Consider the following 19,636-nt stretch of genomic DNA (forward strand, 5'->3'; position numbering starts at 1 on the left):
CAAGTCTTGGGATGTGTAGCTATAATTTGGACCATTTTGGAGTATGGTAACAAAAAGAGGAATGTTTTGAGCAATCTAGATCCACTAAATATTTTTAAACATGTACAAAGAACTTTGATGAGTGTTGGCACCCTATTTGGCAAGTTTGACACACTCATCAATTCGCCCTTGAACCAAACATTTTAGTTCATGTAGTTGTATTTTCTATTTTGTTGCTTTATTATCCTAAAGCGTGCTTTTTGATGCAACTTAATCATTTAAAAAAAAAAACTGGTGTGTAGATTTTTTTTATATTTAATGTTGTGCCCGCCCGGTGAATGCAACACAAATTAACACCTCCACCCTTTTGACGTAATGCTGCTATATGGTGGGAAACTCGAGTCAGGTTTTGTGTTGAAACGGTTTTGCATGCAGACACTCAATACACACAGAGAGAGCAGTGAGCTGAGAATAAGGAAGTGTAGTGTGCCGCTGACCTTTGTGTTGTCACAAACGCACACACCTGCAACAGAGAAGAGTAGCAGCAGACAGGTGGGCAGGCGACCTGACACCCAAAAAAAAAAATCGATTTTCAATTTTGTGGCTGTAATAAACTTTTTTTTTTTTGCCGTAACAATAGAGACAGTTGACAGAAAACAACTCGGTGGAGACTCACTGAAGAACCAAAATGTATTTTCAATATGCATTTCATGTGACTCATTCGGAATAACAAAAATAAGGAGGAATTCCGGCTTTGTCAGCTCTTCTGGTTCCCGTTGGGGCTTTCACTATTTTGTGAAAGGAACGACAAAAAGGAAGGAAGGGTAAGAGACGACGTAGACAGACGCACGCTCAGAGCAACAGAGAGGAGGGGAGTGCGAGACTCAAGCCGGGCTCACTTGCCTTCAGGGACAGCGGACAAGAGGACAGACGGTTTTACTTTTTTTTTTTTTTTTCTACGTTCATTCCCGCCCGATCACACACAAGTTGAGCCAGAAGGGGAAAAATAAGATCAGGTGATTTGCTTTTAATGCTTGAGCGCTAAGTACAAAATGTCAGAAAAAGTCATGGTCGCTTATTTTTTATTTTTTTGCACACTGAGATGTAAAAGTGATGCTTTGGTGCAGGTGCCAGGGCCCTCTCCGGCGGCCTTCACTGGAGTTGTCTTCTAATCGAGACGCTGCGAGGGCGACGACATGGTTCGGTGAGTGGACGCTGCCGACAGAGTGCTCCAACTTGCAACTTCTCTCTTTTCATTCCTTCTCGTTCTTCCTCTCGGCTGCTCTGATTGTCCATCATATGATTTGTGCTGTGTTGTGGCTTTTGAGCGCAGGACCCATTTTTAGGTGGCTTCTTATGTTTATAGCTTAGAGATCATCAAGCAGGCTTATTTTGGTGCAGTTTTTTCAAATCTGTCTTTTAAAGAAAATGAAAATTCTGCCGTATTTCCTCGAATTGACGTCTGTGTGGTGTTTGCGTCCAGGTGGTTCCACCGAGACATCACAGGCCTGCAGGCCGAAGACCTGCTGAAGACTCAGGGTATCTCTGGCAGCTTTCTGGCCCGACCCAGCAAGAATGTGGGCGACTTCTCTCTGTCTGTCCGGTAATAATCCCAAACAAAAAGTAGCAATACATATTTTTAAAAAAATAAAAATAGTGTGTGTGTTCAACAAACGTATTTGATCACTCGTCTTAATAACAATCCCAGGCGGCATTGTAAAAATACTTTCATGCAGACTCTTTTAATTAAGCTCAACACATTTGTTTAATTTTATGCATGATTAAAGCACATTTTATAGTTTGACAAATAACATTTCATATTTTATATTATATTATATTGTATTATATTTTATTATATTGTATATATAAATCTTTATTTCGAACACATCCAAAACAAAAAAAGAGATTAAAAAAACAAATAACACTGTAAAGTGCCATATACAAGTCCGTACAACAAACAAACAAACAATAAACCAACAAACTGAGAAAAAAAAAAAATCTATATATATACACATAAATAAATAACTCAATAAAGAATGCTCAAAAAGGAGTAGGAGGAAGCATATTTCATTTCATATTTCAGTACACATTTGAAAAATCATGGATAACACAAATGATTATTTCAGCACTTTTTAAAGCATCAACATACTGTTACCGAAACAACAAATTTTTGAGTAGCTGAAGCATTCGCATGTGGTCGATTACATTTTAAGCAGTCCATTTTTATGTATTCAATTTTGTCAGCTACTCTTAATACAAAAAAATTGAAGAATATTATTTTGATGATGTGTGGGGATTCCCAGATAAAAAAAAAAAAATTGTAGATAAGACTTTTTATTGGACATTATTACAAATGTATATTCTGACTATCATGAATTTTATAATCCAAAAAGTGACAAAGGCTTTTCACAATAGAAAGTTCATTTCTACTTTTCCTCAATGTTTTTTTTTTTTAAGCAACACTACATACAAATCAAGATTTACCCGTAAGCAAAACAGTTTTTAAACTGTGCTTTGCTAAATAGCACCTCTACCAATAACAGTAGATAAATAATTAATCAAATCTTATCTTAACTTGTGGAGCAGATTTAAATGAAAATGAATTGTTTGCCGCTCAGGGTGGGCGAGCGAGTGACCCACATCCGCATCCAGAACACGGGCGACTACTACGACCTCTACGGCGGGGAGAAGTTTGCCACGCTGTCCGAGCTGGTGGAATACTACACGGCCGACAATGGCATTCTGCAGGACAAGGACGGCACCGTCATCGAGCTCAGATACCCGCTCAACTGCTCCGATCCCACCACCGAAAGGTCAGCGCCAAAGTTCTTCAAGATTTCAGATTTTGAATTTCCCAGCATTTGAAAATAGCCACTTCTTCAGGAGAGGCCTACCTGAACATCTGAACTTGATTTAGGTTTAATCAGAGGCACTTTGCACAAACCTCCATTTAACACGACTTTGAATGTGTTCGATTCATTTCGGACACAGTCTTAGAGGATGTGTGCAATGATGTTATCTAACTTTTTTGTACTTTGCCTCTCAAAATATTTCTTTAAAGGTGACGTTAATGGTGGAAAAAAGTTATCTGTCATTGCTGAACCGCCAGTAGTGGTTTAGTTGGTTTATGCTGTCCATCCAGAAACATACACGAGCACTTTCAGTCGCGTGTGTGTGTGTGTGCGTGTGCGTGTGTGTGTATACAGTCAACACTTCACTCAGCCTGTCAGCACAAGTACCCCCCCACTCCCCTGTCCTTCTCTGTGTCAGTTGTCTAACTTCCCTTTTGCCGCTGCGGTTGGAAACTTGCCGTTTTGACATTCTCGAAAGCGATGGCCAGACCTTCCTCGCTCTCCTTCCTCTGTTGCACACCCCGTCGTGTCCTCATCGGCTTCCTCCTCACGCCGCCCTTTGCCTCATCTCGGGAAATTCAGCTCGAGAGATGGGCTGCTCTTTATTAGTGAAGCGTTTCTTTGTTTTGGGGGGGGGGGGGGGAGTGAAGCTTTATAAAGTGAGTACAGTATTTCTATAGCAGTTTTCAGACTTTGCGTGGTGGCAGTGAACTGAACTCTACTAAGGTATGTTTAGCTTAATGTTACACTCACAAATAGCATTGGCATCGATGTGACACAAAAAGTAGACATGAAATACTGTTGGGGGGTGGGCTAAATGTTTGAAGGGGGGGGGGGGGTTGTGTGCGACCAGTTTGGTTGAAAACTAAAAATACTTTGTCCTCTTTAGCCACAAAATCTGTCATCAGAAATTTTCCGACCACAAGGCAGGAAGTTCAGAAGAAGAAATCGAGAACTGGGTCTAAAATTAAGCCCAACCCAGCGGGGTGTACATTCACTTGCACACACTCGCAGCACACACACACACACACACACACACACACACACACACACACACACACACACACACACACACACTTGTTTTATTTGTATTTTTTATTATTATTAATCATCTTTTTTTTTTTCCTTTCTCATCTAATCTTATTCTACTGTAACTTAATCTGACGTATGACATTTACTCACCCAATCTGACTTTTCCTCACCTTGTTTAATGTTCCTCCACCACATCACCTCACTGAGCTTCCCCGGTGTGCAGGTGGTATCACGGCCACCTTTCGGGTCCAAGCGCAGAGAAGATGCTGATCGCTCGCAACGAGTCGGGGACCTTCCTGGTCAGAGAGTCACTTTCCAAACCGGGAGATTTTGTGCTGTCTGCCCTGACAGACGAGCGCAGCAAAACGGGAGCGAAGAGAGTTTCTCACATCAAGATCATGTTTCAGGTGTGCGCATGCCAGGTTGCCTGCGTATTGTTGTGTATATTTTAATTTTTTTTTCTTTGTAGAATGAGCGGTACACAGTGGGAGGCTCGGACATATTCGACACACTCAGTGACTTGGTGGACTTCTACAAACGAAAAGGCATCGAGGAGATTTCAGGGAACTGGGTGCACCTCAAACAGGTATGCTGGAAAACTGCAGTGCAATAAAAATAGGAGCAATTTCAGAGATGTTTACTTTTGAATCCGGTCTTAACTGTGTGCGCATCCTTCAGCCGTATTACTCCACCAGAGTGAACGCGGCCGATATCGACAGTCGAGTGAAAGACTTGGACCAGACGACTCTCATGCAGCAGGAGACCGAGGGCGGGAAAAGCAAGGCGGGCTTCTGGGAGGAGTTTGATGTAAGTCAAGTCAGTCATCTTGAGCGCCATCAGCACTGAATCACGTCTTCTGTCAATAATGGCGGCGGGCTGCCATCTTGTGGCGGGGGAATCCGTGTTTTGAGTGGACATCCCCTAATGATCCTTTCAACTGCCACCCAGGTTCTTCAAAAGTTGGAGGCTAAGGTGAAAAAGAGTCGAGAGGAAGGCCAGAGACCAGAGAACAAGTCCAAAAACAGATACAAGAATATTCTTCCTTGTAAGTCTTGTTTTTTCCCGCCTCAGTGCTTTTCTACTTGGTTCTTATCTTAAGGTCTTTTTGTTGTTGTTTTTTGGGAGGCTGGAACGGATTAATTGTATTTCCATTTATTTCAATAAGGAAAGCTAATTTAACTTGTAGCTCAAGACACCACTATGTATTTTTCTTTTTAAACCTTGCAGCTATGACCTGAAGTAAATGTTTTGAATTTTTCCTTGCAGTCAATGACACCAGAGTCATCCTGCAGGACGTTGACCCCAACGTGGCCGGTTCAGACTACATCAACGCCAACTACATGCGAGTACGTCCCTGAATCCTGCCGGGCCTCTCTCGGTCGCCCAACTCGCAAGTTACAAGCCGAAAGTTGACTTTGTCTCGCCCGGGCCGCTTTGTAGAACACCTTGTGGGAGTCGGCGAATCCGAAAGTTTACATCGCCACTCAGGGTTGCCTGGCAACGACTGTCAACGACTTCTGGCAGATGGTGTGGCAAGAGAACACCACTGTCATTGTCATGACAACCAGGGAGGTGGAGAAAGGGCGGGTCAGTGTCTGAATTGTCAAAATCGCACATTCACAACAATGCCAATTAGCATTTCAAAAACTATATTTTGTTTCTCCATTTTTGTGAGCCATTTGACTTAAAGTGCAAGTTTTAAAAGACGACTTTTTTGTTTTACCCAATTTGAATGTAACAAGATTGCATTCAATTCTAAAAAAAAATCTAGTTCATCCTGAACATCTGTATGTTTAATTCCACTCACAGAATAAATGTGTGCCATACTGGCCCGAGAGAGACAGCGCCAAGGAGGTGGGCCGCTACGTTGTGACCTCCAAGTCGGAAAGGGAAGCCACCGATTACAAAATCCGAGTCTTGGAGCTGGCGCCAATGAACAAGGTGGACGCCGCAGGGTTTTGACCTCGCTGCACTCGAGGTAAACTTGCTGACGTTCTCCCCCTCACGTCAGCAGCCCAAGCACACCCGCACCATTTGGCATTACCAGTACCTGAGCTGGCCCGATCACGGCGTCCCTCAGGAGCCCGGTGCCGTCCTCAGCTTCCTCACACAAGTCAACGACAAACAGGCTGAATATCCCGATGCCGGCCCCATGATCATCCACTGCAGGTACACGCGAGGCCGGGAGTCGCAGATGCACTTGTCAGAATCAGAATGGGATTCGCTGCTCCTTTTACCACCAGAGAAAAGCATCACTTTGTTTTGCTAGCATGGATAATCAATTTAAGAGCTTAAAAGTTTGGTTTTGGAAAGAGTATCATAGGCATAAGAATGGAAATTGGCTCTATCCACACTGTAACCTAAATTATTACTATACTGAGAGAATAAGAGTGAATCTAAGATTGAGCCCTGAGGAACTCATGACAAATATTGAGCCATTTAAATGTGAGCTCAAATAAATAAAATTAAATGAATGAATGAATGAATGAATAAATAAAATGATTGGCTATCAAAATCCTTGCATAAATCAATAGATAGTGCCGCTCTGTTGTTTCTCCACAAACGTAAATGGTGAATGTGCTATGATGCTTTTTGATGTAAAAATAAAATAGTATTTATGGCAAACATTCCAAAGCTGAAGCTCTCGTTTAGACGCCATGGCGGTTTAAGATCCTAGTTACAGGATTAGCTGAGTAAAAGGGTTTGAGTCAACTGATAGTTTATCCTTGAGGAATGTTGTTGCTTGTGACGTGGGGAGTATAAAGGCCTGTTTTGTTGTATATGGTTCACGGTGTTGCGCAACAGAATCCCTCTGCGACCTTTACTTATGCTTAGCCGCGAGTGTCGTTAATAAGCTTCAGTAGAATTTTTTGTTTTTTTATTTTTACGCTGTCACTTGGTCATACCACCAATTCTCCTTTGTGTCTGCAGCGCTGGGATTGGTCGGACGGGCACCATTGTGGTGATTGACATGATCATCGAGACAATTGACACAATAGGTAATTTAAAAATAAAAAAATAAAAATGACGTTGACTTTGTTAGCGCTCGTTTGTCCTCTGAAGCTCTCTCAACCGCCTCCAGGTATCAACTGTGACATCGACATCTCCAAGTACATCCAGATGGTGCGCGAGCAGCGCTCCGGCATGGTCCAGACCGAGGCCCAGTACAAGTTCATCTACCTGTCCGTCTCTGAGTACATCCAGACCACCAAGGCTAAAGATGGGGCCTCCTTGGTAAGAATGAAAAACTATATTATATATATATTTTATTTCATATTTTATTTTATATTTTTTATTCAATACGTGATTATTTTTTCAAGGATTTTTTTTCCCCCCCATGTATTTTGTAATAACTTAGACGCAATACATTGATGTCTGGCAATGATCCAACTGGCCTTTGAACTTCTCTCTGCTGATTTGAACTCCAGACACTTTTATCAGCAGCGCTTTTTGAAAGATGAACTTTGGCTTCAAAAGAAAACCGCGACATAGATTGAACCCTCCTGTGTTGACTTCCTGCAGGAGGCTGAGACGGAGTATGGAAATCTGCAGCTCAAACACCCGCCGGGGACCAGGAACATCTCAAAGTGAGTCAAAGTGGAAAATGCGATCGCTGTTTGAACTGTCACGACCGTAGACGCATTTCACATGGCAGGGATGCGCCAAAGCTCGCACTGAGACGACAACCACGACTCAGCTTCTGGTCGCTTGGCACTTTTTGAGGGAGGAGCATTGTTCACATCATAAGTATATGCAATTTGGAGCTGAGCCTCATTGCTTAAGTGTAAAAATCCATTCACATTATTTTGAATGCTATCATATTTGTTGCATTGAATTTTATTGTACGTAGAAAAGGCAATTGTAGTAAATGATTGATTATTAGTGTGAGTGACTTGGCCCATGTGTCAATTTCAAAAATTAAATGTGGCCCTTGAGCCAGCAGAGTTTGCACACACACTCGAACCTCCTCCCTTTTTCTTCAATTTCTCACTTTTCTCTTCGCAGAAGCAAAGACTCGGACGTGTACGAGAACCTGAGCAAAGCCAAGAAAGACAAGAAGAAGCCAAAGTCAGAGAAAAGTGGCTCGTTAAAGAAAAAATAAGATTTTTTAAGTGTATTTTGAAGTCATCTTGTGTTATTTATGTGAGCCTACTTTCACAGCACAAACTTTAAACATAATTTCAATACGTGTCTACATGATTTCAATGTATACTTTATGATATGTGATCTTTTGTTTTCAACTTTAGCCTGCTCCTCAAATCTTCACCTGTACGATAAAAATTAACATTTTAAGTCGTAAGGAACTATCGAGAATGGTGAGACTATGTTGACAAAATTCAGTCAGAGTTTCAATGAAAATTCAAATAACTGCCTAAACAACTGAGTCTGGTTAAAAAAATAAAATTAAAAAAAAGCAATTACTAAAGCAAAATGATCTCGCACCCAAACCAATATTGTAAATCAATAAATTAGTCCATTTAAACAAATCTAAATAAATCTTTTTTAGTATGACTAAAAATAGATGAAACAAAATAAATGTGATCTTAATCGTGAGGCAGAATTTAATTAATTTTGAATCTACTTTTGTATTTTATTTTGAAATTATTTGCATAATAAATTATTTTAACTAGCATTTTAGTACTTCATTGTTTTTTTGTTTTTCCAAATTAAAAGCTGATTCTCATCATGATATTATTGCTCATTAAGGATTTTTTTTTTTTTTAAGTGAGACCCTTTTTGGGGGGTGGGGTCCAATCCTCCCCCAGCAACATGCTCCTCCCTCATGTTGAGCTCTTGGGCACCGCCCACTTCGAGTGAAAGGCAATAGGAAAGAAGATTGAATGAAACCTCCTCCCTCCTTTCTTCCCTCCTTCCAAACTCCGGCATAACTGAAAGAAGCTGTGAGCCTTCTGTGAGTCATTGCTACCTTCCGGAATCAACATTTCACCACTCTGAATTCTCTTGCTGAACATTTTGCTGTCTGAGGCCTTTCTCAACATTTCACAGTGTGTTTGGGGTTCCGGACCAAGCCACCATGTCTAAACCTGACTACTCTGGGCTGTTTCATATGGTGGAACAGGAGAACATGGACGCCTACCTTGCAGCTTTAGGTGAGGTTTTTTTTCTCATCACTCCATTGTATTGTATGTTCATAATATACGTGCAATGTTTTGCATTGCTATGCTGTCTTGAAAGGTGCAGTGAGAAACATGTGGCTCGTGGGCCAATTTTGGCCTGCCTAAGCATTTGATCTGGCCTGCTATGCACTCAATATTTAATACACAAACACTCATGCAAAATTATATAAACAAATGTTTCATTACTGCATGTTATTTTTTTAGTGAAGTTTTGATTCTAACTAGTGAAACGGTCATCCCAAGACCACGACCTGACCAAAACCAGAACTCACAGAGACTAAAACACCCTAAAAAAACACCACATTTTTTCAACCATGACAAAATTTAGAAATTCCACAGCCAAAAACACAGTATCTAATGTCCAATCTCAAATCTTGACATTTTTTTGCTTAAATTTGCTGGCGCCTGTTGGTTTACATTCAAAGACGCAACGTTCCTTTTTTATTTTTTTTATTTATGTTTTTGAGTGAAAGGTTCCCGTTCATCCATGTGTGCGGTATTAACAAAAATGAAACGGTCCACAACTTTCATTTCAATAATGCTGTAATCTCCATTTGCAGCTGCACATTCAAGGACTGAGCTCATCAGTCTGTCCTCTGTGTGACCCCACACACGCACACACATTGAAGACAAACACACACACCCACACACACAGTGTTCCATTCAAGTGCACTTTTCCTCCTTCCTTAGACATCAACTTTGCTCTGAGGAAGATCGTGTGTCTGCTGAAGCCCACCAAGGAAATCAGCCACGATCCGGCCACGGGGACCATGAAGATCCGCACTCTCACCACCTTCAAGAACTTCAACATGGACTTTGTCGTCGGGCAGGAGTTCACCGAAGACCTCGGCCCTGTAGACGGTCGCACGTGTCAGGTCGGTGGAAGGAACTTCAAGCTGGAGGTGTTGGCTTTGTGTGCTTGTATGAGCAAAGTCAGCCGGGCCTCCTGTGGGGATTTTGTGTTGCGACTGCCTCCTGTGGTTCGGCTCACAATGGGCAGCAAGAGTAACAATCACAAAGACGGCCCACGCAGCTTTTGGGTCCGCCTCTGGCCCTTTTGAGAATTCAGCCCCCACAAAGCCACTTTGACTTAGCAATATGAAATTTGGTAGTCAAGTCTACCAAGAGTAGACATGCAAAAAACTGTCAACACATATTTTGTCCCTTACCACAAATTTGTCTCACGGTTGTTGTAAGGAAAACCATGAATGTCCAAAGTCTGACTTAAAAGTCTTATGACTTAAAAATGTCTCAAGAAGCCACGCAGGAAAAGAGACTTAGGGTCTGCCATTAAATTTCAATTTGATGCCGTCATTTCAGGGGTCTTTACTTGAAAACATTTTTGTGTGTTTTATGGTGGTCGATAAAATTTTGCACTCAAAAAGAAAAATCAAACAAACATTAGTTTCGTATTTGTGTCTATCTGCATGAGGTTCGAATTTAAGTTTCTACGTTTGGGAAATCTCTCCAAATGTTCATCAGAAACAAATTCCAAGAGCATTCTATAAATGTAACCAGCTTGGAGGCAACACTAAAGAGGGTTTTAAACGTACAAACTACTTAATATGCAGATTGCGTGTGCAGTTGTCCTCACAGCATGTCTTTGAACAGACCACCGTGAGCTGGGAAGGGGACAAGCTGGTTTGCGTACAACGAGGCGAGAAGGAAGGCCGAGGTTGGACACACTGGCTGGAAGGCGACAAGCTGCATTTGGTAAGGAAAAACAACAATTTATATGCTTTGTTTTTGGAAAGAGGTTTGCCAAGTTCTCACGAAGATGTCTCAAACAAGACATTGTTCCCCTAAGGAGATTTTTTGAGGATTTCTTCTCTCCCTCCAGCTGCGGGGAGGGAGAGCAGTGAAAAGAGGAGAAGAAAGAATTACAGGGTCAAATAACGGGGGAGGGTGGGGGTACCGCGTTAGGAATCTAATCTGTGACGCTCCTTTTGTGTTGGAGATTCTTGTATTGATTGTCACTATTCATTCAATTCCTCTGTTTTGCCCTAATGGCCTTCTTGCTTCTCTGCAGGAGATGAGAGTGGAAGGCGTCGTTGCCAAGCAAGTTTTCAAGAAGGCCGATTGAAAACATTGCGGTAAAATGATGGACTGTGAATATGTGATGTCCTCTCTTAACTCTTTTAGTGTACGTAGGAAATAGTCAAGGTACGTGTGCATGTGTGTGTGTATATAAATGATATATAATCGGATGTTTGGGTGTGATGTACCAGTTGAGTGACAGAGCGAAGGAAGTAGCGCAGCTGAATGGAAGTGAAGCATTTGGACAGTTTTCCCAAAGCCACCACAATTGATTTGAAATAAAACCATCAAAATGTGATGGAAGTTTGGAGTCTCGGCTTTAATTTTAAGAGGCTTCCCAAAAATATGACACTTACCATTTAGGGATGAGTACAGAATGGCGAAAATGAAAGGTTTGTAACTGCCGACGGATGCCATAAGATGACGGCAAAGCACTACTTTTCTATTCAACCCAGTAATGGCCCTCACTTGAATATAGTCTAATGTTATTTTTTACAAAAAGACACGGAAAACTGTAGCATGGGATTTACCTATAGAGTTGAATGTGCTGGCAAGCTCCTGATTTATGACAGCAAGTTTCAGTAGACAACCAGCAGGGGGAAGTAACCCCCAGAAGTTGGAGCCATCTTTTTGCAATGTCTCGAGACTTGCGCTCATGTCCCGCACCACTCGTCCTCCTGCGGCTCCGAGCGGCTCCGATGGTACGCGTCGGTCCCGTTGCGCTGCTCCGAGCCGTCGGTCTTCAGGGTGAGCGGAAGGTCCTCGCTGAGTTCCGTGCTGCTGGTGGCGCTTTCATCTGGGGCACGAGGATAAAAATGATGACTCATCACCTACCATAGATGATTAGTACAGGATGGAAAACGTGATTGATGACCTTAATGCGGATTTAAAACGCACATTTAGTGTTGTCGTAAGGACGTCACAGCTCTTTTCACTGGTTTAACTTTCACTTTCCTTTTCTTAAAATCCTTTCCGTTGTAGTTTATTTCATTGACAATTTTTTTTTCAATTTTACACAAAGTGAAACGTTTTCAGATTTTTGTTTTTGTTTTAACTCATCTTCTCAACCCTGGCCTGACCCTTTCAGTTTGAAAAAAAACAACAACTGGCATTTATTTATTACCCAGGTTGAGCAGAGTAAACTGGCAGGCCTCCGTCATGTTGCTCTTTTGGCACTGATCAAACGTTTTGTGGGTTTGTAGGGCAGGTTCCAGCGAACTCTCTGTTATGGTCCTCGCCTCAGTAAGGGAAGCGTTTGACCTGGCTGTGGACACCACAAACGGAATTCAATCTGTTTAAATTTCACTGAATTACCCGAATCAAACGTGAACAGGAAATCACATTTTTTTTGTGGGAACTCATGTCATAAAACAATTATCACATTAAAATGCTAACTTTCTAGTGTGGTTATAAAAACAGAAGCTCTTGAGCATTAGCATTGATGTCATTTTTCAAAAATAATTTTGGCAGATAAGCACAAGCAAAACCTTTACGAAATTGGCATTGCGTGTGTACTTTCCACTTTGTGATCACAGTAAATGGCAGTCAAAACTACCTGTGGCACACATGTAGGTTGTTATGAGTCAGCTGCTGGTGTGGCGTGTGTCACATCATCGCCACGTTATTGTGGAAAGGCGAAAATGTGCAGGATGTGGTTTCCTTTACATTTAATCTGTACAGAATACTCAGGCAGATACTGCATATCCAGCGTTTATCTGATTCAGAGTCATGCAATTTTTAAAGAATATAATATATAACCACAGTAAAGGAAGCAGTGGAAGAATATCTGTAGCAGCGAGGCCCTCTTTTCAAAACTAGCAAGTGTTTGAAACAATGCATGTACGCACCTGCTTTGTATGATTTCCGTTTGGCCCTCCAGCACATCAGCCCCAAAACAACGAGTATGCTCAGCACAAAGCCCAGCCATAAGCCTGCAGGTAAAATCCACGAGCAGCCTGCAAAAGCAAAAGTGCTGTGAATTGATTCAATTATATTATATTAAATTGTCAGATTTGATTCACACACACACACAAAAAAAAATCCTGTTTCAGATTATAATACAGTAAACACTCCAACATCATGGGTCGGCTGTTATTTTGATGAATTTTGTGTACAGTCCATACATAACCATTTTGTTCTGCTTCATATTTGTTTTGGCTATAATTCCACTGTCAACCGCTAGGTGGCACTAAACTAATACGATGTGACGGTAAAGAAAACACTAAGTCATTCGTCAATGACAATAGTTCTTCCTGGACAAAAGAGAGAAAATTCATGTGAAAATGTCACCCACCAGATTTGAACTCGCCACAGATTGCATCGGCGGTGGAGGTTCCTGCACTTTTCAGCACTCGACCCAAGTCGTCACATCTATCAGCAAATACAAACGATGTCAAAGAAGCGCACACATATTGCATCAGGTATGCTACCTATCGTTACAAGATATATTTTCACAACCATTTTTGTTATTTCATTAAAGTGCAGTGTCCCTCAGGACAATTGAAAACAGAAGACCTTTGACCTTGTGTGTGTTTGGCAGGCTGAGAAGGAGTCAGACACGTTGCTGTACGTTCCATTCCCACACGGAGCGCAGATCGTATCCTTGGTTCCCCTTGCTGTTAAAAACAACAACTTGATTTTCACTTGTGGAAATGGAAGTGGACCCTAACATAAATTCATGGAGAGCCTACTTTGAACCTTGACCCCTGTCCCCCGAGGACAGGAGGTCGCGGGCATACAGTGGTCACAGGAATCCTTGATACAGAAGAAGCCCGAGGCACACTTGCACACTGTGTCCTTGTCAGCCGTGCACGGCTCCGCCGTCATCTGGTTGTTGCCTGCGAATCAAATCTTTGATTGGTTCTTGGCTGTCACGAGCGTCCACGAGTGTGACTTGACTTACTGGCACTGCACGACTTGCACACGCGGCAGGCTCTGAGACTATTTCTGGTGGCCGTGAACAGCCCTCGCCTGCAGTCGTCACATTGAGTCTTGCCAGTGTGGTCGCAGTCGGCTCGCACGAAGCTTCCTGGCGAGGGTGAACACAAGTGTGAGGAGATCCCGTAAGAGCTGCAGCGTGATCGCAAACTGACCCGCTGGGCAGCGATCGCAGCATCTTCCAGCTCTAGTCCAGTACTCCTCAGTGTTGCACTTGGAGTCCACCATTTCCTATCAGATCTTCCCCAGCAGTCGCTCAGAGTGTTTGGTAGCGCACTTAAAGGTTCATCTTGGTCTGTGCGTGACTACAAATGTAATGAAGTTTCCCCACTTTATCTTTGTCATCCCACACGGTGGAAACACCCATTTACCCCTCATTCCCCCCCCCCCCCCGCCCCCTAATTTCCTTCCTGCCCCCCCATTCCTCCTCCCCCTTTGTTGCAACCTGCAAGCGTTTCCACCAGCGCTGTAAGACCCGAGAGATGTTGATGTTGGCCGTGTTGACACAATGAGATGGCAGAAAGGGGACAGCCTTTTTCCTGTCTGACCATCATCGCCTATTGTGTACACTCCCACCTTTGTCCAACAGCCACACACGCGTACACTGAGCGTCGCACTTTTTTTATTCTTTCCCGTCATCATCTCAGTCCAACTATAAATAGACTGACTCTGTTGCTTGCGTCTGTACATTATCAGGAGGCACATGAGAAGGAAGGCAATTAATGAGAAAGGGAAAGAGCACTGGCGGAGCTAGAGGGGGGCAACCCAGAAAATATGCTTGGACAGTCTCATACTGGATATTTGACTTTCGCTATTGGCACCAGACTGTGAGCTTACATTGTCCAAAACCTTGACAATGGTGCCCTGAAAGACCCTGAAAAATAGAAAAAAAAAATATTTTTTTAAAAAGTTACGTTAGTTTGAAGTTCACATACTGTAAGTTACAGTAATTTATGGAACGTATGTATCTCTGTGTCTCTAAGGTACAGTGAAAATAAAACCCCTTTTTATTGGTTATTTCTCTGTAATTTATTTCTTTTTACATCCCTCTGATATACAGTAATCCCTCGTTTATCGCGGATAATTGGTTCCAAAAACCACCCGCGATAAGTGAAATCCGCGAAGTACGGTCACCAACAAGAAGTACTGAGCAGGCTAACGAGTTAGCGGAAAGATGCTAATTCGCGATCGTGCTAACACGCGAAAACGGACTTCTACAGGAATGTAAACGAACATTTGGAGCAATACTACATTGTCCTAAAGGTTAGACACATGTTTCCTCAATTTAGAAGTTTTATTTTGACGTTTAAATGTTTTTTTAATTTGGGAAAAAAATCCGCGATATAGTGAAGCCATGATAAACGAAACGCGAAGTAGCGAGGGATCACTGTAATGCATTTGTTTTATTGCTATGTGCCAGAGATGGGACCAAGTCACACATGTGCAAATCTCAGGTGAGTCTCAAGTCTTAACCTTCAAGTCTCAAGTAAGTCCCAAGTCATTTTTTTCTTGGACAAGTCAAGTCAAGTCCTTAAATAGGTCAAGTCCAAGTCAAGTCCTTAAATAGGTCAAGTCAAGTCCAAGTCAAGTCACCTTATTATTGCAATTTTACCCGCAGAATCAGATTTTAGTAACGTGAAAAGACAAGATATAAGTACCTTTAAGTAACCATCATTGTCCAATGTGTCTAACCTGTTTAAAAAATATGACAATAATTTGGATTTGCACTGTAATTACTGATATTCAGTAAAATACACCATGGAATCAAACAAAAAAGAAATTACCTCATACAATGATTGACAGCTCAATCTAAACAAATGAACGTCTGCCGACAGTGTCTGACACATTTGAGTTGCAAATATGAAAAAAGAATCTGAAAAAAATCTGAAAGAAGAAACACATTAAAGAAGAAACATTTTATTTGGAGACACCAGAGCTCTATAAACTTCAAACGGACAAAGTCGTCTGGCTGTCTGAAATGTTTCTGTTGCATATCTTGCACTGTGCTGTTCGTTTTTTGCCTCGCGGTACCCCTCCCGCTGACATGTTTGTGCATGTCTGATATAAAGGGGCGTGATTCTCCAATAAACACGTTAGGTAGGTAGAGAGGGCACGACTGATTGATTGACAGGGTGGCGATCCAATCATGACAACTCCATTCTCAGCCTGCGCTCCTACCGTGTTATCGATATTACTTTTTTAAATGTATTATTAATTTTATATTCAAACTGAAAACATAAACTAAATAACACTGAAGTCATTCAAGTCATCGTGTCTCAAGTCAAGTCAAGTCCCGAGTCTTTAACTTCCAAGTCCAAGTCGAGTCTCAAGTTTCTTTATTTTTGTCAAGTCAAGTCACAAGTCATCAAAACAGCGACTCAAGTCGACTCAAGTCCAAGTCACAGTGACTCGAGTCCCCATCTCTGCTATGTGCAGTGTTTATTAAGGAGTTATCGTTGGTTTCTTTTGGCTGTGGAACTAATTAAACGAATTACAGTGTATTCTTATGGGAATATTTGATCCAACATACGACTATTTCAACATATGAAGTCCCGGAACGAATTAAATGTGACTGCATTTTATCATTTTGCACCACACTTTAATCAAATTCCTTCCTTACTTCTTTCTATACGTTCAATATTTTTCTGTTGCCCAAATCAAGCACGAACGCTCGTCTCCACAACGACTTGACCGTCACGATCCTGCATTCCACTTTCACTTTCGCTTTTGACGCTGTTGTTCTGCGCATGCGCCAATCAGAGCAAGCCTTGAATCGTCGCAAGTGCCCTCTGTCCAAGTAGTTATTCTCATCCTCCCCTCCTCAGGTTAGTCATTTTTGCTATACTCTCCGACAATATCGTGTCGTGTGGCTTCAAAAAAAAGTTACTTTCAAATACTGTCGTGTCGAGTGTACGTCGTGCCGAACATAATGCATTTTGTTCAAATCAAAAGTGAAAGGAAATGTTTTTTTAATGGCCGCATTTTCTGTTTTGCTCTTATTCGCCCCAAAGAGACGCCATGGAGGTGATGAGAATAATTTTGTGTGGAGTCTTAACGACCTGCGTGTATGGTGAGATCCTTTTTTCAGTGTTGTGTAGTTGTTTTTTCCCGTCACTTAACAATATAAGTAATAACAATTGGTTAGCAAACAGGAAACAGGGAAACTGGTTTTGCAATACACTTTAATGCAAATTAAATTTTTAGATTCGATTAATTCAAATAATCAAGGGAATAAATGATAAAATAATAAATTCTAAAATTATTTCACTATAGTTTCCTTCAACTGATATATTCAAAATGGTGTTGTGCAGCATCTGGAGTTGCAGATGTGGTTCTGTCCTGCGAGTTCATGGAAGACTCAGTGGGACCGCACGTGAGCTCCACCTTCCCCAGTAGTCTGGCCACACTCATCTTGAGAGACGTTTTTGTTGATTCCCACGAATCCCTTGAAGTTCTATCTCCATTTGTCCCGCTGGCTAACCCGGATCCACGTGCCATTATGTTCGAGTCCAACGGTTCTTCCCCCGCCGTGGCATATTTTCCGCCACCAAATGAACGTCGGCGCGGCTTTGACTGCCCCTCCTTTGTTTGTTGCAGTGTCGTCGTTCAAGATTCCCAACATCCACGTTGTACTCCACGCGGACTGCAACGAGCAGGAGGTGATATGCAAAATAAGCAAGTATGCCTTGAAGGAAAGGTCGGGATCGGACTATTTTCTGGTGTCCATCGATGTGAAAGACGGGGCTTTCGGCACTTTGTTGATTCTACGTGCCGTGCCGCCGGCCGATGATCAATCGAGTCAGATGCACATGGAACTGGGCCTGCCCTTGAGTCAGACTGGAACATTGCTGACTGAAGGTACAATATTGCCAGTGTGATTGCGGGCTACCAGAAATTTAAAGTCATCCTTCCTCTTGCGTTGTGTCTCCTCAGTGTCATTCCTGGTGTTTTCTGCCGTCAACTCTGTGTCGGCGCCCCTGAGAGGCGCCGGCCTCCTCAGCTGCGGCTTCAACCATCGGGACATGGCGCCCGATGAGGAAATGCACATCGAGTGGCGTCAACAATATCGAGGACTAGGACAGAAAATCATAAAAATGGCGGCGAGGTTGAACGATACGCAAGGAGGTGCCGCTGAGGGTGAGTGCGGCCTTGCCACTGTCGAGTGTTTAACAAGACGTGAGGAGAACGGCGCTGTTTCTGATTCGCCAGTGCGTCACTGGAGCAAGGACTCCAGCATGGATGCTAGCCAGGTTGTGAGCGAGGGGAACGCCTCAGTGACCTTGAGCAACTTAAAAGTTACAGATGAAGGCGCCTATATCTGCTCCGTCGCTATCGGCCCTTTCTCTGGCCAGCAGGTGATCAAGCTGCAGGTGCTTCGTAAGTTTCGCCCCAATATCACCTCGTGCCCACGACAGGGAACCGGCTGGCATGGGAATGCATGCATGTCTGTTTTGGTCTTCTTTGCAGAGGCACCAAGTGTTTCACTTTCGGAGGAGGAGAAGCTAGTTTTAAAAGGAAATACAGCACAGACCCTAAGCTGCCATTGTAGAAAATACTACCCTCTAGAGGCTAAGGTGGGTCACTGCAGGGTACTACGCTACCTTCACTGTTCAATTCTTTCTGTGACCAAGTTCAATCTACTCATATATTATATATCAATCACTTTTCCGTAAAATAAAAAGTCGACCAGGCAATAACTCCTAAATTGGGACTCTTAAAATCTGAGGTACCCTCTGTCAAGCAACAACATCAATTACGTTCTCCCGCAGGTGGAGTGGCTTTCACACTCGCCGACGGACGAGGAGCCCGCCATCCTCGCCGATCAGGGCTCGATGTCCAGCCACCAGAAGCATAGCGACGGCACCTACTCGCTCTCATCCCACCTGGTGGTGCCCACCGACGTGGCCCCGGGAACCCGAATCACCTGCAGGGTGTCCCACGTGGCCCTGGACGCTCCGCTTTCCGTCAGCGTGCTGGTCGAACACCCGGAAGCAGGTACGAACTCGTATCAGAAAACAGATGCTCTAAACAGAGGGAGGTATTGTGAGGGTAAAATGTTTGTCACTCCACAGATGACTACTGGTGGGTGTTGTCATTGTTGGTCATCACTGTGGTGTTCTTCTACCAGCTCATCAACTAGAAACACGGCATTTATTTATGAACTGGCTTCAATTCAAACGGATTATTTGCTGACATTCTGTTCACTGTGTACGTTTCATTCCAACAACAATAATCTCATTTCCGTCAACATGAGGCTTTTAGCCTAGACTTGGAACAGTAGTGGCCATGATTTGTTAATCTTCAATAATAGAACACAACGTCTGAGTTGTTTTTCCGTTAATCGACATGTAATTCACATTTGCAACAAAGACAACCGCCCGAAAACACACACTACTTCCTCCCCGCTCACGTCATCAGTACGCGCTCCCATCTATGCCACAAACACAACAGATTAGCAAACAAACTTAACATTATTATTATTATTGTCTAATGTTACCACATAAATTATCTTTGACCTAAATGAATAATTTTTAGCAGAGTACTACAAAATAGCTTTAAATGACAAAAAACTGTAAATATATTAATTTATTTATTTACCGTTTTTTTCCATGTATAATGCGCAAAATTTAACTAATTTATTGTCCTAAAATCTGGGGTGCG

General features: G+C 42.6%; 4 protein-coding genes across 6 annotated transcripts; 3 read left to right on the forward strand and 1 right to left on the reverse strand.

The window, feature by feature from the left end:
- The first annotated feature begins 456 nt into the window (after positions 1–456).
- Positions 457–8,277, forward strand: ptpn6 (protein tyrosine phosphatase non-receptor type 6). Of its 2 annotated transcripts, none has more exons than XM_037273268.1 (16): positions 457–995; positions 1,107–1,183; positions 1,463–1,582; positions 2,598–2,792; positions 4,087–4,270; positions 4,333–4,449; positions 4,542–4,670; positions 4,812–4,908; positions 5,130–5,209; positions 5,304–5,450; positions 5,673–5,804; positions 5,875–6,032; positions 6,795–6,862; positions 6,946–7,097; positions 7,386–7,450; positions 7,869–8,277. In XM_037273268.1, exons 2-16 carry the CDS (start codon positions 1,176–1,178, stop codon positions 7,963–7,965), a joined length of 1,749 nt encoding a protein of 582 aa, XP_037129163.1. In that variant the 5' UTR covers positions 457–995; positions 1,107–1,175; the 3' UTR covers positions 7,966–8,277. The 2 variants fall into 2 exon arrangements, with proteins under 2 accessions (XP_037129163.1, XP_037129165.1); XM_037273270.1 differs by having other exon boundaries at positions 490–995; positions 5,878–6,032.
- A 380-nt stretch (positions 8,278–8,657) lies between these two features.
- rbp5 (retinol binding protein 1a, cellular) lies at positions 8,658–11,336 on the forward strand. The gene is made up of 5 exons (XM_037273447.1): positions 8,658–8,775; positions 8,871–8,974; positions 9,692–9,876; positions 10,613–10,714; positions 11,031–11,336. The coding sequence occupies exons 2-5, from the start codon at positions 8,899–8,901 to the stop codon at positions 11,082–11,084; spliced, it is 417 nt and encodes a 138-aa protein (XP_037129342.1). The 5' UTR covers positions 8,658–8,775; positions 8,871–8,898; the 3' UTR covers positions 11,085–11,336.
- A 2-nt stretch (positions 11,337–11,338) lies between these two features.
- On the reverse strand, positions 11,339–14,320 carry LOC119135623 (tumor necrosis factor receptor superfamily member 5). Its single transcript, XM_037273383.1, has 8 exons — positions 14,131–14,320; positions 13,941–14,066; positions 13,729–13,875; positions 13,560–13,653; positions 13,332–13,408; positions 12,886–12,993; positions 12,162–12,302; positions 11,339–11,834 (listed from the first exon to the last, which is right to left on the reverse strand). Exons 1-8 carry the CDS (start codon positions 14,201–14,203, stop codon positions 11,692–11,694), a joined length of 909 nt encoding a protein of 302 aa, XP_037129278.1. The 5' UTR covers positions 14,204–14,320; the 3' UTR covers positions 11,339–11,691.
- A 2,371-nt stretch (positions 14,321–16,691) lies between these two features.
- tapbpl (TAP binding protein like) lies at positions 16,692–19,567 on the forward strand. 2 transcript variants are annotated; one of them, XR_005100577.1, is made up of 10 exons: positions 16,692–16,800; positions 16,987–17,045; positions 17,287–17,490; positions 17,573–17,833; positions 17,909–18,112; positions 18,185–18,352; positions 18,443–18,549; positions 18,745–18,970; positions 19,048–19,286; positions 19,359–19,567. XR_005100577.1 is itself a non-coding variant. In XM_037273332.1 (9 exons), the coding sequence occupies exons 2-9, from the start codon at positions 16,994–16,996 to the stop codon at positions 19,113–19,115; spliced, it is 1,290 nt and encodes a 429-aa protein (XP_037129227.1). In that variant the 5' UTR covers positions 16,692–16,800; positions 16,987–16,993; the 3' UTR covers positions 19,116–19,355. The 2 variants fall into 2 exon arrangements, 1 of the variants encoding a protein (XP_037129227.1); XM_037273332.1 differs by lacking the exon at positions 19,359–19,567 and having other exon boundaries at positions 19,048–19,355.
- Positions 19,568–19,636: the final 69 nt, after the last annotated feature.

The sequence above is a fragment of the Syngnathus acus genome, chromosome 16, assembly GCF_901709675.1.
Source record: "Syngnathus acus chromosome 16, fSynAcu1.2, whole genome shotgun sequence".
Classification (NCBI taxonomy): domain Eukaryota; kingdom Metazoa; phylum Chordata; class Actinopteri; order Syngnathiformes; family Syngnathidae; genus Syngnathus; species Syngnathus acus.

Bases quoted from the DNA above. Each gene is read 5' to 3' on its own strand.
- rbp5 (XM_037273447.1), top strand. From the start codon at position 8,899: ATGTCTAAACCTGACTACTCTGGGCTGTTTCATATGGTGGAACAGGAG. The intron at 8,975-9,691 runs GTGAGGTTTTTT...CTCCTTCCTTAG, and splicing joins CGCCTACCTTGCAGCTTTAG to ACATCAACTTTGCTCTGAGG. The intron at 9,877-10,612 runs GTCGGTGGAAGG...GTCTTTGAACAG, and splicing joins TAGACGGTCGCACGTGTCAG to ACCACCGTGAGCTGGGAAGG.
- tapbpl (XM_037273332.1), top strand. From the start codon at position 16,994: ATGGAGGTGATGAGAATAATTTTGTGTGGAGTCTTAACGACCTGCGTG. The intron at 17,046-17,286 runs GTGAGATCCTTT...GGTGTTGTGCAG, and splicing joins CTTAACGACCTGCGTGTATG to CATCTGGAGTTGCAGATGTG. The intron at 17,834-17,908 runs GTACAATATTGC...GTGTCTCCTCAG, and splicing joins TGGAACATTGCTGACTGAAG to TGTCATTCCTGGTGTTTTCT.
- LOC119135623 (XM_037273383.1), bottom strand. From the start codon at position 14,203: ATGGTGGACTCCAAGTGCAACACTGAGGAGTACTGGACTAGAGCTGGA. The intron at 13,876-13,940 runs GTAAGTCAAGTC...TTTGATTCGCAG, and splicing joins GTGCAAGTCGTGCAGTGCCA to GCAACAACCAGATGACGGCG. The intron at 13,654-13,728 runs GTAGGCTCTCCA...TGTTTTTAACAG, and splicing joins GACAGGGGTCAAGGTTCAAA to CAAGGGGAACCAAGGATACG.
- ptpn6 (XM_037273268.1), top strand. The intron at 4,671-4,811 runs GTAAGTCAAGTC...ACTGCCACCCAG, and splicing joins GCTTCTGGGAGGAGTTTGAT to GTTCTTCAAAAGTTGGAGGC. The intron at 6,033-6,794 runs GTACACGCGAGG...TTGTGTCTGCAG, and splicing joins CCCATGATCATCCACTGCAG to CGCTGGGATTGGTCGGACGG.